Below are 17,147 nucleotides of genomic sequence, written 5' to 3'. Positions count from 1 at the left end.
AAGTGGAAGACAAAAACAACAAACACATAGATACAGAGATTAGACTGGTGGCTACCAAAGGGAAAAGGAGGAGGGAGGAGGGAGAAATGTATGACAGGGCACACGTGTGTGGTGATGGATGGCAATTAGTCTTCGGGTGGTGAACATGATGTAGTCTACAGAGAAATCGAAATATAATGATGTACACCTGAAATTTATATAATGTTATAAACCAATGTTACTGGGATAAAAAAAAAAAAGAAGACCCCACAGCTCTACCCACTGGGATGAGGCTCCTGCCACTCATTCAAGAGCCCAAAGAAGAGCGAGGGTGCAGCCTAGGAACAGGCAGCAAGACGCAGACAACCGCGTCTGCTCCGACCTTAAGTCCGAAATGAAAGGAACTGAGGACAAAACAATCTGCTGCAGTTCATGTGTCCAAGGTCTGGGGCCGAAGCTCTTTACTAACAAAAAGCGCACATCTGCCTGCAGTGTCTCTGTACTCTGCATACATCCCCAGGGAGCCTCGGAGACCAGGCAGGGACCTTTGTTAGGCAGCAGGATTCACATTCAGGATGGAATCTGGACCACTACCCGCTGATGCAGCAACACTAACCGAAAACATCCACAAAGCAAGCAGCAATTTCAGCTTGTATTTGCTGGTGAGAATCGAAAGCCACAAAGCACGTCATTTAAATTTAAAGTCTACTGGGAAAGTGTGAACCAACTCAAAGTCAATTTGGAAAACTTATGGTTACTGATGAAGAGAAGCTATCAAGAGCCATTAAGCTTTGTGGACAGACAAACCTGTGATGAAGTGAATATCCCACCACATTCCCCGAGCTCCCCATACCAAAGGGCTCTCCTCCAAATTCCAATCAGCTTAGAGTCTAAGAAGCCTAGAGACCCTGTTACGCTTCAGCATTGCTGCCAGTGACAAACTTGAAGATTTCTACTGAAAAGAAAGGCATGATCAAAAATAAAGCTTTTAAGATAAACATTTTTAAGTGTAATTTACAATGACAGAATCACACCCCCTTTATGAAGTCAGTCACCTGAAGTAAGGAAAGGAAACCACCGAGGGTCTTCCTTTCCCCAAGCCTTCAGTGCTGCTGTGACCGCAAGGATTCCTTCCTCAGCCCTTTTCTCTTGATTCCACACACTCTCCCAGGGGGAGCTCATCCTCCACCATGGCTTCAGACACAAGGCAAGGCATTTTGAGTGAAAGGAGACATCCAGAAACACCACATATAACTCTGAACTCACAAAATTCAAAAACTTTTCAACCTGCATTGTTCAGCATCCCAAACGATCTTTCTGAAGTACACGGCTGACCACATCATTCTCCTGCGTGGCATCTTCCAATTGTGCTCCAGATCCTTAACTCCATCCACACTCCTTAGCTCTTTATAGGCCCTGTGTGTTCTCGCCCCTGCCTACCCTCCCGCCCCATCTCTCTGTACATTCCTGCTTTCATCTTATCCTCCACACAAACTGACAGAAGGTGCTTGCACGTGGATCATTCATTCAACAAACACGAGTGCTTACTGTGTGTCAGGCACTATTCTGGGCACCAGAGATCCCGTAGGGAACCAAAGCCCCAGGTCTCGGAAGCCTGGAGTCTAGTTACACACAGTCTCGACGTATGTCACTGAATCCTCACAGCCAGTCTGGGCGGTAGGTACTACCATGCCTGTTTTAACAAACTAAAGCACTAGAGTTTAGACAGCTGAAGGTATGCGCCTAGAGCCAAAAATTCTTAAACGGCAGAGGGAGACTTCCCACAGGTCTGAGTCCCAGACGCAAGGCTCGGGCCCACCCTGCCAAGGTGCCCACGCCCAGCACCCTTCCTGAGAAATAGCAACTCTCTCCTCAAAATCAGCGGCCGGAAACTCAAGCAAAAGCAAAATACCCTTTACCAATCTTCCTTCACCGAAGCATCCTAAGATAATGAATTCACTGCCCTAACCCATAGAAGAAGGAACTGAGACCAAGTGCCTTTTCATCCTGCAAATATCACTGAGTACCAACTATCTCCCAGCACTGTGCTGAGCACTGCAGAAGGAGTCAAAGACAGCACATCAGACTTCCTGTCTGTAAGGAACTTGGATTCTCGTGGGAGAAATAACTCCCAACAAATCATTAGAATCTAGAGCGTGATGCGTGCCATGATGGATGCAAAGAGGAGGGAGTGTGCTCGGGGCTGGGAACGAAGAAACAGAGGGGGTAGTCAGGGACTCATCCACGCCACACTCCACGCCAAACAGAGAGCCCTGCATTCTGCAGAGAGGCCCATGGCTCAGTACTGAGGAAAGAGACTCTGAGAAGTTAACTGACTCGTGTCACAGTTATGTCACACTCTGCAGCCCAGGACGCCTCTCTTACTACATCAGGAGTCACACAGAGGTCCCTCTTCGCTCCCCCCATGGAGATACCGTAGCGCTCCCACGCAGAACCATTGTACCCTGTGTGCCTTTCTTTACTACAGCACTTCCCACCCCACAATAGAAATGTCTTTTAATTTGGCTGCTTCCCCACTGAGCTGAAAACTCTTTAAGCAGGAATAAAGTATTACCCAGCTTTGCGTCCCAGCGCTTGGCCCAGCCTAGGAACACGATCCTCACTGAATAAGAACTGAACAGCCCTCCAGTCTGGTGGGAAAGACTGTGCAGAAACACACACCCTCCCAGTTGTCTCCTAAAGGCTTTTCCCGAGAAGTTCAGATAGTGATTTCCTGAAAGGGTCTAAAAGTCTGAAGTCTGATTAGATTTTGCAGTTCCTGTGCCATAACACTGCCTCCCCAAGCCTAAAAACTAACTTTCTGTTGTGCCCCTTTATTGGTCTAATATGGTGCTCTGATAAAGATGGGGGAGGAAGAATTCACACACAGCCTTCTGATAAATGCGTCCAGAAGGACATAATGAGTATCGGCTCTGTGCCTAGTATCACGTGCTGGGCTCCATGAAGAAGAGAAGGAAGACAAGCCTTCCACTAGCCTAAGAACTTCGGAGGAAGAGCTAACTAACCTGAGGACCTGCGACATGCCAGTCATTTCATACAGATTCTCTCACGATCATTTGACAGAGGAAGAAGCTGCAGCTCACAGAGCCATTACTACCAAAGGCAATGCACCCACTGACCCATTTAAGGAGCAAAAGCCTGAGAGGGAAAAGAGGAGACTGGAAGAGAGTACAACACAGAATACGAGCGACTGAGCTTTACGTTACGAGAGTCTTTTGCCTCATCCCCTTGTTCCTCTAAGTCATTGTCGACCACACAAATACAGGGCAGGCGTTTATGGTTCCCGGTTTGCTCTGAATCGATGGCATGTGCACTAACCGATGGGCAACGTGTGGCACAGTGGAGAAATTCCCTTCTCCACATGTGTTGAGCGAGAGAGGGAGAGACAGGAATTGTTCTGTGACCCAGAATCTTGAAACCACTCTGGATTCTAGGCAGGCCTGAGCGAAACTTCCTGCTGCTTCTGATAAACAATCAAAGGCCTGCTGACAAGCAGAAAAACTGCTCACCAACGATTTACAAGTGACTTTTGAATTTTTGGAATTAAAACAAAACATAAGCAATAATTGAAAGTCTGATTTATTCTACAGTCATCAGAGACACTCTAAACTGATGCAATCTGCATCTTTATGCTTAAGCCTTTGCTAGCTGCTGTGATGTCCCCTGGGGCCTGTGTCTTTTCAGCATCCAAAGTTACCTTGATGGCAGTCAGTGTGTGTCACCAACAGGTGGTCTTTCCTAATGACACATTTTTCTCTGAGAAAGGGCTCACTTCCTGATAAAATCCATTTGTCACTGCTGTAATGAAGTCTTTTTGAATAAATTAGAGCAATAAATTACATAAAGAAAACTGTAAGGAAACAAATTTATTCTGAGACAATAAAAGGAATATAATTTTGAGATTTCTCACCCAAGTGATGGGTGCTGGAGGTTTGTCTTCAGCTGAGATGAGCCGGAAGGAGAGCTGTGCTGGGCCAGAGCGGGGAGCAGGGGCCAAGGCCTGCAGGTTTGGGCTCGGCCTTAGACATGCCCTTATTAAGACAAAGGCAACCATTTTATCGTGACAAGAAAAACACCACCAGGAGTTTCAAGAAATTATTTTTTCTCAGTATGACTTTGCAATTGTACATATTATGTTTTTAAAAGACTCTCATCTTGCAAATAAGAACCTCAACATATTAGCAGGTCACAAGAAACTGATATCCAAAAGATCCAAATAAGAGAACTGAATGGTCCACAAGAGAAACGGCTAACAGCTATCATTAATTCATTCATCCAAATTATTGTGAGGGTGCCCCTCCCGGGGATGGGGCATGGCTCTGGTACACAGAGATAAGGCCTGGTCCCTGCTCCCTGGTAGCTGAGAGCAGGGAAGGTGGGCAGACTACAGCCCAGGGCCAGGCCCAGCACCCCGCCTGTGTCTGTGAACAAAGCGCCATCAGAACACAGCCACTCACTGTTCACAGACTGTCTACGGCCGCTTTTCTGCTACAACAGCAGAGCTGAGCAGAATGTACAGCCCACAAAATGTATACTATTCGGCCTTAAACATAAAAATTTGCTGGCCCTAAGCTGAGTTTAGCATTACGACAACGGCAATGCACCTGCAGCTACAGACCCATTTCCTGGCTCTGTCCGGTGAAAGGCTTGGAAGGAATGACAGCCAGCAGCCCAGAGCTCTGTGTCTAAATACCGTTCCACACTCAAAAAAGCAAGGCACGCAGGAATCAAAGGCTGACTCCAGGCCTAGGGCAGAGCAAGTACAAGAGAACCTGGAACAAAATGCTCTTAGAAAGTAAAAAAATACTCAAAAATGTATGGAATAATCCTGTCAACAGGCCCAGGAGCCGGGGTAAAAGGCTCCCAACAGCCAACTCTGGGACAGCTTCAGTGTCAACTTATACAGTGACAGTAGAGGAGTGTAAGCAAGTGGCTTAAAGAAGGATCCACGAATTTATCCAGAGAGGAGGGAGGGAGGAAGGCAGGAGAGAAAGAAGTGGCAATGTTCCCTTTTGGTAGACTGTCAACCAACAAATGTAGATGGAATGAACGAGTTAGAAATTTACCACTTTACAACCCTCATAATAATAATTCAGGTAAGAAATACTAATGAATGCTAAAATTTGTGAGGGAGAGTTTAATGAGGAACAGAAATATTTACATAGGCTGAGAGTATCCCCCAACAAGGGCACTAATTAGTTACAAAAGGAAAATAGTAACTACAGTGCAGATAACTGGTGCCACGTTCATACCAAGTGATCAAACGTAACATCACCAACAATGGGGGCAAGTGACACACATGCTGTGTGCCTCCTGACACGATGCACTGAGGAGGACACACCGCCACCTCAGTGAATTCCTGCCAAGAGTGCACAACATGACTCTAATTGTAAGGAAACATGAGACACCTCAAATTGAGAGATGCTCTACAAAAAAACCAGCTTTTGCACGCCACATAGGTCATGAAAGGCAAAGGAAGCAGAGGCGCTCGTCTGAGCTAAGAGACTACAGAGCTCTGACAACTAAAGGCAGCACGCCATCCTGAGCTGGGTCCCAGAAAAGACAAACTGGAACAACTGGCAGGACTAGCACACGGACTGTAGATTAGATAATAGTACCAAGAGAGTGGTCAACTTCCTAATTTTCATCACCGTTATCTGTAACTACAGGTATACAAGAGAAGGCCCTTATCCTTAGGAAATACACACCAAGGGATTTAAGTATTTAGGGGTAAGGGGATATAATACACGAAGCTTACTCTCAAATGAGTCATGAAAATACATATATACACAGAGAGAACAGCAAAGCAAATGTGGGAAAATGTCAACAAGTGGTGAATTCAGACAAATGGCCATACAGGGGTTCTTAGCACTATTCTTGTAACTCTTCTATACGTTTAAAACTGTTTTCAAAAAAAACACTTAATGCCAGGAGGAAGAAATAAAGGTCTTAAAAATGAGAGAGAGAGGAAAGGAGAAGAGATATAACCACAACACACTACAACAAGTAGGAAGACGAAGATGTTATGGAAACATACGGGAGACTGGAATTAACAATCTGGAGGAATCGCAAAAGTTACCCATCCTGCCCAAGTCCTTCTCGCTGCCTGGCAGGATTTCTGCACCCAGCTAATTCCTCTCTGAACAAGACTCCCCCAGAAAGCCCGTGCTGGTCCTGAGAGATGCGAGGGGTCATCTCCGAGCCCTTAAAACCACTGTGCACCCATCTACCGCAGCGCTTGACACCCTCTTCAATCGTCCCCTCTGCACGTTGCTCTCCCCACTGGATTATGAATCTCTTCACACAAATGATGACCATGGCGATGAAGGCAGCAGCCACTCACTCCGCACTTACAGGCCAGGCTTGACACTACACAGCTCTTCACACACACCTCCTCTAAACCCCACACACTCTCCAGGGGGGCTTTATTATTGTTTCGTCACCATTTTGCAGCATGGAATCTGAGGCTGAGACGGGTCCATGTATCCGAGGTCACAACACAAAGAAGTGTCAGACTGAGATGCAAACTCAAGTCTGTCTGACTTAAAACTGTGTTCTTAACTCTCCCTTTTCACGAGTCTGAATCTTTTCTGAGTATCATTTTTAGTGAACTGTGGTGTGCCCACAGTAGGCAAACAAAAGATGGGAGGGATTTTTCTAAGCCTTTTCCTTCTGTTTATATTTGCTGAGCACACTCCAGCTGAAAGCAAGGGACAGAGGAGGCACAGGTGGTGGGAGAAAGCCAGGCCTAAAGAGACCGGCATATAATCCATCACAATGTAGATAACCAGGAGCTGAGGCAGGAAACTCAGATATAAAAGATGGCATATGGGGGCCAGCCTGGTGGCAGGGTGGTTGAGTTTGTGTTCTCTGCTTCAGCGGCCCTGGATTCGCAGGTTCAGATCCCAGGCGCAGACCCAGCACCACTCGTCAAGGCATGCTGTGGCAGCATCCCACATAAAATAGAGGAAGACTGGCACAGACGTTAGCTCAATGACAATCTTCCTCAGTAAAAGATAAATAAATAAAAATAAAAGATGTATTATGAGGAAGAGAAACATATAAATGTAATAACCTCATATTAGATAGAACAAATATATGCTATATGTTAAAGATTTATTGTAGGGCCGGCTCCATGGCTGAGTGGTTAAGTTTGCGCACTCCACTGCAGCAGCCCAGGGTTCGGATCCTGGGCGTGGACATGGCACCGCTCATCAGGCCACGTTGAGGCAGCGTCCCACATCCCACAACTAGAAAGACCTGCAACTAAGATACACAACTGTGTACAGGGGGGATTTGGGAAGATAAAGCAGAAAAAAAAAAAAAGATTGGCATCAGTTGTTAGCCCAGGTGCCAATCCTTAAAAAGAAAAAAAGATTGGCAACAGTTGTTAGCACAGGTGCCCATCTTTAAAAAAAAAAAAAAGATTGGCAACAGTTGTCAGCCCAGGTGCCAATCTTTAAAAAAAAAATTTATTGTAAAATCATTGTCATTTCACCCTAATGACAACCTATGAGGCAGGCATTACTGCCATGGGCAGATAAGGCAACAGAGGCTCAGAGAAGTAAAGTAACGGACGCAGAATACACAGTTCAATTTCACAGTGCAGATACTAAATAAATATTAGTTGAAAACATGAATAAAAAGAAGCCTCCGTATAAACTTCTGAGGTCCTATGGACTCTTGATCCAGTATTCAGCTCTGCTAAAAACTACTAAAAATGGAACGGTGACTTTGTCCAAAATTTCTCCCAGGTTTGCACCTGGTACTGATCAAGCCCCTCAGCCCGTGCAGGCCAGCAGACCACGGACGGCAGGAGGAAGCAGGAATTTCCACAGCAGCACAAAGCTTACACAAATCAAAGCATCTAACTGTCAGGACTCCAGTTTTCCCTAACAAAATAAACAGATACAACGGCCAGGACCCATTAGTCAGACTATCCTAACACTTTCCTAAAAAAAAGTTTTCAATTCAATGCTTCGGGAATATTTTTTCTTTAGGGCATAGCAGGCCCTATCATGTAAGTTGGCCACATGACCTTGGACAAGCCATAGACCCCCCATGACCTCCATTTCTTTACCTGTAGGATGAGAACAACAAAACAACTTCACAAGCCGGTCTCCAGGATTAAAGGGAGTCAGGTGTGAATCCTAGCAACATGACACTGTAGCCACTCAAGAAATGTTGGCTACAAAACAAAAAGACATCGTGATTTTCTGCAAATGCTGGTTAGAAAGTACGCCTCTTAAAATGTCGGAAATATGAAAGATTAATATCAATATGCGAAAATAAAAAGCAATGCAGGCTTGTTGACTGACCGAGACTACATCGGTTCAGCAGCTGCCAGTGCAGACGGCAGAGGGTGACCGCGCTACGCGCAGCGCCATCTAGTGGAAGGAGAGCAGAGCACAAATGGCGTAAATGCTGAAGTAGAAGAGAAAGGAAGGAAAAGGAGGAGGAAGTCAGCCCCTGAGTCTCCCCTCCATTATAACGTCTCCATGGGAGCTTGAACCAACAGTGACCCCACGTGTAACATTTACATCAAAAAGAGAGATCAAAAAGGTGCTCTTACATACTCAGGCTCTTTATCATACCAAGGAGGAATATCAATAAAATGCCAGGAACGCCTTTTAACTTTCTTAAAACAGCAGAAAAGGCTGATTGGTGAAAAATTATGGAAATGTAAAAAATTATGGAAATTTACAATCCAGAGTAAGACAGCCTGTGCTTGTGGAGAGAGGCTGCCGAGTGTCCAGACATGTTCTAAGCTACGCAGTCCTAAAACTGTTTAGGGAAGCTTCATTTGTTAATTTAAGGCTCAGGTGCTGCGTCTTGAATAGCATAATAAAAATCAATCAGAGCTGCTGCTAATTTTGTACATGATTTTAAAAGAAGCTTCCCAGAGAATGAGTTTCTCCTTCAATATTTCCAAGATTGGAAAACTAAAATCATTTTAATAACACAAAATTACCCTAAGAAACGAAACTAGATGATTTATGTATTAAATTATTAAATACTTTATGTCTGGAAAGTGATGCCAATACGCACACAGCTGTCTCAGACAATTCTGTAAAAAGAGCAGAGAACGTTTACTAAGCACCTATTAGTGTTAGACCTGTATTTCTACCTAAAACCACCACCCTACAAAGGAGGTATAAGGTTCCCACCTTTAAAGATGGGGAAACTGAGGCTCTGAGAAATTAAGTAACCTGCACAGGGTACAGATTAGAAAGCCATCGCCTCCCATAATCACACGGCTCTTTCTATACAGCTCTTCCCTGTTAAGTAACGCTGTTTCCCAGGTAAACCCCATCCACCAGACTTGCCGTGCCACCACTGGGCACAGAGTTCCTACCCCATTTTGTCAGGCCACTGTCTGCCCTGCTCACAGATCACTGGTCCAATACGAGTGCTGGATAATAGAGCTGTACAATAGAGAATTTCCATGGAAGTCAAACATGAAAACCCCAGCCACCGAGAAAGCTCCCACCTGCCCCTGGTGCTCACAGGTGAACTGTGCAGGGTCCCGGAGGCAGGCAGATAAGGATGCGAAGCCTCATTTACCATTTACTATCTGTCTGACCTTAGGCAAATTATTTGACCTGCCTGCCCTGTTTTCTCATCTGTAAAATAAGGTAAAATGATTTACTCTTTTAAGACTGTTAGAAGAATTAAATGAAACAATGTATATAAAGCATCTAACCCAGAAAAAGCTCTTGATAGATGGTAACTACTAATTTTAGCAATTGCAAGGCAAAGACATTCAAACATACCCCCCCTTAGGAAGCCAACACCACAGTCTGTGGGAATATGCTTGTGTGTTCGTGTACTCTTTTTTTTTTATTGTATTTTTTAAGCCTATTTTTAGAAGATGGAGAATTTGTAAACATACCATAGACTATAAACCCCTGATATCTTACTATCAACCATTTCTGTGATAAATAGGTTATCAAAATATGAAGAGTTCTGTGCCTCTAGAAAGTTCCTTCAAGAGAGACAGACCTATATCAAGAATTTGACTTATGAACTTTCTATACAGAAAGTTTTCCTATTTTCTCCTTGACCACTCAAATACACGTAGTTAAAAAGCCTTACCTTCAATGTCTACTGAAGACTGAAAAGTCTTGATGGAGAGCATAGGAAGAAATGGAGCTTGCCTTTTTGGTAAATTTTCAGGAGCCTCTTTTAAAAAGTCATCACCACCAATGGAAATTCTTAACTGGCTTCCACTATAATGAAACTTTTACTTAAACAACACTGTCCAGCTCTGTCCTCGCATCTCTTCTCTGAAAGTACCCTATCCAGACGCGGCACACTTGATTTAACGTCTCCGCCTGACGACTCAGGAGCCGCGCACCTCGACTGGGTGGTGCACTTTGTGTGTGAAGACACAAAGGAGGCAGACAGGGGACAAAGCCACTGAGCCTGCAGGATCCTGTGGGGATCAGAAATAATGCATAGGAAGCACCTGGCACAGAAGAGGCCCTCAATTTGGCAGCTTTTAGTATAACCATTATCCCCAACGCTAAGGAACACTCTACTTCCCTTTTCTTTTTTTGGTAAAAAATGTAAACCTTCTATCTTCACTCAGTGGGAATGACGACAAGCAAAAGGGTCTTGTGATGTCCAAGTTGCTGCTGGGCTTCCATCTGCGATCCGAGCCGCTCTCTGGCTCAGTGTCTGCCTGGCGTCTGAGATGGCAGATTAACCCCTCCAGGTGAGAAGGCTGATTTGGCATGTGACAAGGGCCTCCAATTTCTGGTTTTAATCAGTCCTAAGAAATCTCATGAGGACTTTAGGGAAGGAGAGCTAGCTGCATTAGAGTGCCCTGGCTTAATAAATTCCTCAGGAAAGAATAAAAGTAAATAAGCATCTGATTCAAAGCAGATCTGATAACATTTTCTCATTCCCTCCCAGAGGAGCACCCCTACGGCTCTACCACACTTAAGGAGCTCGGATGTGCTTCTGCGTGTCCAACACCGCATTTCACTGGAACCTTCTTTCACTTACGTGTGCAAAGCTGTTATCCCCACCCCCAATTCAGGCGCTCCAACGCGGTAAAGGGCAAAGCTCTTCACCGACTGCTGAACTCCAATACACTTTCTAATTCTCCCACCTTTATGGTAATTAAAACACAACACTGAAACGAAGACTGGAGTTTGCAAGGGCTATGTACCAAGAATCACGGGACGTGAAGACACAAAGCGATGTCAGACCAGGCCTTGCCCCCAAGAAGCTCATGCTCTCCCTGGGAACAGAGATCCAAATAGCACAGTGAGATGAGGAGCATGCCGTCAGAGAGTGAAGCACGGCCGCTGTGGAAGAGCAGAAAACGGGCAATCGAACCCGTCTCGGGGAGGTAAGTGGTCAGGAGACACCCCAGAGAGAGATTTGAAGGATGAAGTACAAAAGGGATGGGACATCACTTATCTTTCGATCCCAGCACAAGCTCGAGAGAGAAGGACAAACTGCATGTAGAGACCAGGTTTCACCCTCCTCCTGTCTTTAACTGACTGACCATCACGTGTGACCTGTAACAGGACCAGCTATACTCCGAGGTCAGCACAGTCCAGTAAAAGAACGACCTGGCCAAGAACAAAGCCTGAGCCCTCACTCAGACACATCATAAGTACATCACCCCAGGAAGTCACTTCAGTTGCTGGAGTCTCGGCTTCTGCAACTGACCAGCTGGGCTAACAACCTCCTCGCTCCCGGGCCGCTCCCAGCCTTGAGACCACAGAGGTGACCGGGCACAGAGAAGCGCCTTGAAATGTCAGCAGGCGACTTGTTACATCTAAGTCACCCAGACACGACCTATTTCAAAAGGACAGTGGGAGGGCTAATAGGACATTCGTCAGGAAAGAAGAGGGCACCTGTAAACTTGCAGCTCACTCTCACACTAACGAATGCAAACCAGCACACGGGTTCCTGGAGAGCAGAGACTGCGCCTCCCCCTCCCTCCAGGACCAGCACAAACACGTGGCACAGGAGGATCTCGGGAACCACGTTACTAAGGTCCAGAGGCCCAGACACTGCAACTCACAATCCGTGGATCACTGTGAATATAATACACTACGGAAAATTCGGAAATAGTTTATCTAAAAATGTGAATCACTGCATCTACTTTGCCACAAAAAACAAAAATGACCACCCTAGGAAAAACTATTAAAAACTAAATAACCGCATCCCCCCCGCCCATGAAGCAGAGAATCGCGCAGTGTGGCATGGAAGCACCACACCTAAATATAATTCTGCAATTTCCATTCTCCTCCTTCTGTCTTACTTCACACGTCTGACAACATTCAACTGATCGAACATGTTTTCCAAAAGGGGTCCCCAAAAACGAAGCTTTAAGCCGTCAGGTCGGGTTCTGTAGAACAAAGAGATATACACAGGGCAAAGTAAGGATCTCGCTTTATACATGTTCACCTCTCACACACATCCTGGGCAACGCTAAGAGCCCTGAGAGTACAAAACCTGATGTGATATGAAAAATAATTATCTTTAAATACCAACAAAAAACTTTACCTGGACACAAACAAACCACCTTAATCTTGAGTCCTTTACTCCACTTCCTCTTGTAACCAACTACTAAATATAACTTGGCAGTGAACCCGCCACCAACCCATATATTATATCAGATAATTAAAAATATGGGGTTATGTAATCTTATTTAACGGTTACTTGGCTTGGACTGAAAACCATGCAAAGCAATCCCAGAGAGCTGGATTAAATTATAATGCATAAGACATTTCTGAAGATATTTTTTAGTAAGAGTCAGCACATTCTCTACTAGCAAATATAATATAAAACATGAAACGCTACTTTCATCTCCAATTAACCTCCTTGGCAAGAAACCGCAACGTCAATTCACTCTACAGACACTTGTGTGTCGGGGGTGGGGCAGGGGGGGAAAAACAAAGGCTAGTTTCTTTGATTCAGTTTTAACATCGAGTAAACATTACCCGTTACTCTTGGTAGAGAAACAAAAACATTCAATATTTGGGGGGTGGGAGGAAGGAGAACCAGTTATCCTGAGAAAACAAAAAGAAAAGTCAGCAAGTGATGCCCCTCACGAAACACAAGCCTGGAAAAGTATAAAAGTCGACCTACGTCAGCACACGAGCATAGATCTCGATGTCATCCCAGCTCAACTTCTCACTTAAAGATTATTAGAAAAAAAGCAATTCAGCTAGGAAGCTGATCAATGTTTGCAAACACAGAATTTTTTGAAAATGATGACACCTCATTTATAAACTATTTCATTATCCTAATGTGTTGATTCTTAAAGTAATACATTGGTCACAGGAGAGTTTTAGTTCAAAAGTACCTCTCAGCCTGAACATTAAAATCCTGTAGGGTAAACCTACCATGAAGTTGCATCTTCAAAGACCACTAGACAAGTACAGAAAGAAACTTTTTCAGAAAATCAAGATAAGTCAACCAAAAACAAGCATATTAATTATATTAATTTCTGCAGGGCTTTAAATTACCATGTGCAAAGTGTTCTGTTCCATTTTTTCTGGAAGGCATAAGTAGCAAGAACAATAGCCTTAAGAGATGGAGGACCTGAGTTCAGATTAAATCTGTATCAGTTGCCTACAAGCTTGCACAGCTGGGGTCCTCAGCTCTCTCCCCTGAAAAATGGAGACATCAATGTCTGCCTCACAGGGGCGAGAATGGAACTGACGGCATGTGCCTTAAAGAGCCTCGGAAACTTTAAAACACTACGCAAACACAAGGTATTGTTAGCACTGGGAGATGTTAACCATAAATACATCTATTACATGCCACTCCAGAATAAAGGTTTGCACTGCTGACCCACCATCACTGTCCAAGTTAGTGCCGGAATACCAATACCAGAGGTCCAGAACAACCTCTGAAAAAAGAGTTTCCTTTAGAGGCAAGTAGTCAAAAATATAGCTAAATATGAATAAAAATGCGTCCCTATAGCCAATAACAAGATAGTTATCACATTTAAAATCACAGCTTCCTAAGAAGCATGCAAATTCAGATTTAAGATACTGTTTTAGAAATGCACTTATAATTTTAGAGTTACATAAGCGAGCATAATTAATATTTTAAATGATAGGGCTTTGCATTCTGGATATCAGCCTATGATTTAAGGGAAAAACATTTAGTCAAGGTAATCTAAATTAACAGTAATAAGAGCATCTGAGCAGCACCTCTTTCTTCCCTCACAACATGAGAAACGTACTTCTCACAAGAATTATATTAGTGTTGGAAAAGTAAGGTAATCAGGTGTAACATTCAAAAGAATACTAACTGGCAACATTGTCCAATATCTGTTTCAAGTAACTGGAAGCCATTAACACTAGTAAAAACACTGAAACCAAAAGATATTTTGAATGTATCAGCAACACAATACTATGGTAACACGGCACAGAGCAATAATTCTGACTTTTAAAATAACTCATTACACTTTTAGTTAAACTGTTTCTTAATTGAGTACAACATAACTTTGGTTCAGCTTCTTCATTAAGAAAAACGTACTTGATTCCACCATCCAGAGTATTTCCAATGCCACTGATCTCGCACAATGTACAAGGAAATTTCTTTCACAGAGATGACAGCCCAGCAGGCAACAAAAGAGATATGTAAATCATAAAAACCACGGAGTACAAACCTAACTGCAGAACTGTTGAGAAGAGCATGGGAATAAAACTTAAAATTCTTTTTCTCTCATTTCAGAATGCATGCCCATTACTTTTTCACAAGCCCATTTTATTAAAGAAATAAAAGTACGCCTGCAATTAAAACGGGAAAGCTCTGTAAACCGATTTCTGCTCAACGATTCACATATCAGGCTTAAATTCTTGGAGAAAGTGAAGCTCTCCACCACCACCATCAACCGACAACACACACATCCTACTCTGAAAAACTGGTTGCAATAGGCAAATAGCAGAGGCCACTGTTTAAAATATAGATATCTATATACAAATAGAATATGTCTCCCATCATCTTTCACTTCCAACAATAAAAGAGCCAGGGCCAGCGTTCAGATCAGCAGACCCGATTTACCTCCCCAACCACAGACTGTCATTGCAGAGAGTAATTCAGGCAAAATGTAACAGATCTGACCAGATAATATTCCTACCATCAGGCAGGAAAAAAGCAGACCAGTGGCCCCCAAACTCCTCTTTATCGGAAACATGTATTCCAGATACAGGAGGAATAGAGGGCTGCTCCGGGAAAGGCACGCTTAATTTACCTTCCATCCCAGAAGATTACTCAGGAAGCCGGAAGAGGCACAAAACAGGCACTAGTGCCCTGGGTGGGCACGCCTCCATACGCCCCTGTAACCGTGCGTCCTGTGCTCCCCAGGACTGTTCACACCCTGAGCTGGCTGAAGTAAGACTAAAATGGCACAGGCAGCAAAGACTCCGCGGCCAGTGTTCTGAACCCGGAGCCAGCACCCAAGGATGGTGACCCGCCCAGAGCAAGCCGAGAAGGGGGCCCTCCTGTGGGCCTCTTCTACCCCACTGACCCCTCCACGGGCCAGCCCGCACAGCTTGGCACGAGTTGCCCACCCCCAGGGAGGGCAGACTGCCCTGCCAGGGCGGCTAGAGCCTGGACAAGGGAAAAATTAAAAAGAGGGATGGGAGAGGGAACTGAGCTCTGCCATTAGGATCGCTGGGTCCTTCTCCTCCAGATGCTTGGGGTCTGACCCCAAACCTCCTCCAAGGTCCTCGAACTTCACTAACTATCCAAGCACCTGTTCCCTTCACCTCTTCTGCCTTTGATCCCCTCAAATCCTTCCATTTTCCTCCAGCTCTTTCTCCAGTTTCTTAGACAAACCGAACACACCAGTCCTCCGAGTCGCCCCACTCTCCCCTCCAATGAGATAATTCAACCCCCGCCCCAACCAAGCCCCCAGATCTTCGCTGTCCCCCACCCAGAAGTTTCCCCTGGGTATCCTCGTGTCCCCAAAGATTTCCTTCAAGTCTCATCCAAACGCCCCGGCCGCCTCCTTCCTTCCCAAGTCCCCCAAAGGCGCATCCCGGGCTTCGCCCAGGTGTCCCACATGTCCCCAGGTCCCCACCCGAACGCCCCCAGATTGCGCCCTGGGTCCCCTCCAGTCTCCCAGAGGTCTCTTTCCAGCCAGCCCCGCCGTCCCGCGTCCCAGGCGCCCGCACTGCTCCCCGGCCCCGACCCTCCCCGGTCCCCAGCCCCCGGCCCCGCCGCTGCCCGGGTCCCCAAGGGCCCCGGGCGACAGTTGGCGGCCGGCGCGCGCACCTTGGTTCACCAGCCGCAGAGCGTGCGTGAAGGAGGGGTCCAGGGAGTCCTTCTCCGCCATCAGCTCCGGCAGGTACTTCTCCTCCATGCTCGCCGGCCGCCCGAGCCCCGCGCGCGGACTCGAGGCGGGCGGGCGGCGGCGGCGGCGGCGGCGGCCCCGCAGCCCCCGACCTCGCCCGCGCCCCAGCGGCGCGGACCCCGGGCCAGACCCCGCGGCGGAGCCAAGCCGGGCGGGCGGCCGGGCGGCGGCGGCACGCGACGGGCACGGGCCCGGGGGTGGCCGCGAGCGCTCCCGCAGCGGGCCGAGGGCAGCGGGCGCGCTCGGGCGGCGCTCGGCGAGCCTCAGGCAGTCGGCGAGCCCAGCCAGCCGGCGCCGCCCCGCGCCCGCGCCCGCCCCCTGCACGCCGCGCGCCCCGAGCTCTGCCCGCCGCGCGCCCCGCCCCGCGCGCGCGCCCCGCCCGGCCGGCCCCCGCCGCGCCTGCGCGCTGCGCCCGCGCCCCGCCGCTGCCGCCGCCTCCAGGGGCCGCTCCGGGCTGCGCGGCCGGCGGTCCCGGCCCCGCCCGCCGGCCTCGCTCTCTTCCAGCCCTGGGGCGCGGGGGGAGCCGCAGGGTGCGGTGACAGCCTCGCCAGGCGCCGAGACTGGGACGCTGGAGCCCAGAGAGGTCAAGCGGCTCGCCCAAGGTCACCCAGCGAGCGTTCCCGGGAGGAGGGCTGCGCACTGGGCCGCCGGGGCAGAGGCTGGGACCGGAGAGAGGACAGGGAGGGGAGCCCGGACTCGCTCCTGTGGGCTTCGGGGAAAGGCGACGGGGCGAGCCGTCCTGCTCTGTAAGGCTTCCAGGACGTCCCTAACTTATTTCGCTTTGTTGTCCCCTCCTATTTGCAAGGGAGTA

The 17,147-nt window shown here is 47.0% G+C and overlaps 1 protein-coding gene across 4 annotated transcripts in view; it reads right to left on the bottom strand.

The window, feature by feature from the left end:
- The window catches only part of KHDRBS3 (KH RNA binding domain containing, signal transduction associated 3), a 189,067-nt gene extending 172,427 nt beyond the window's left edge, over positions 1–16,640 (bottom strand). Inside the window, exon 1 of one of the 4 annotated variants that reach the window (XR_006534741.2) lies at positions 16,258–16,492. Coding sequence is in view for 3 of the 4 variants with exons in the window: in XM_044781148.2 (XP_044637083.1) it covers positions 16,258–16,345 (88 nt within the window). In the remaining variant the exon portion in view is untranslated. Of the gene's footprint in view, positions 1–10,095; positions 10,154–15,232; positions 15,255–16,257 lie in introns of those variants that run through there. The other 3 variants (XM_044781148.2, XM_044781149.2, XM_070481650.1) reach the window with 3 other exon arrangements.
- Between the last annotated feature and the right edge of the window lie 507 nt (positions 16,641–17,147).

Source organism: Equus asinus, chromosome 12, assembly GCF_041296235.1.
Source record: "Equus asinus isolate D_3611 breed Donkey chromosome 12, EquAss-T2T_v2, whole genome shotgun sequence".
Classification (NCBI taxonomy): Eukaryota; Metazoa; Chordata; class Mammalia; order Perissodactyla; family Equidae; genus Equus; species Equus asinus.
The sequence above is the reverse complement of the archived record's forward strand: the minus strand, read 5'-3'. Positions and strand labels throughout refer to the sequence as shown.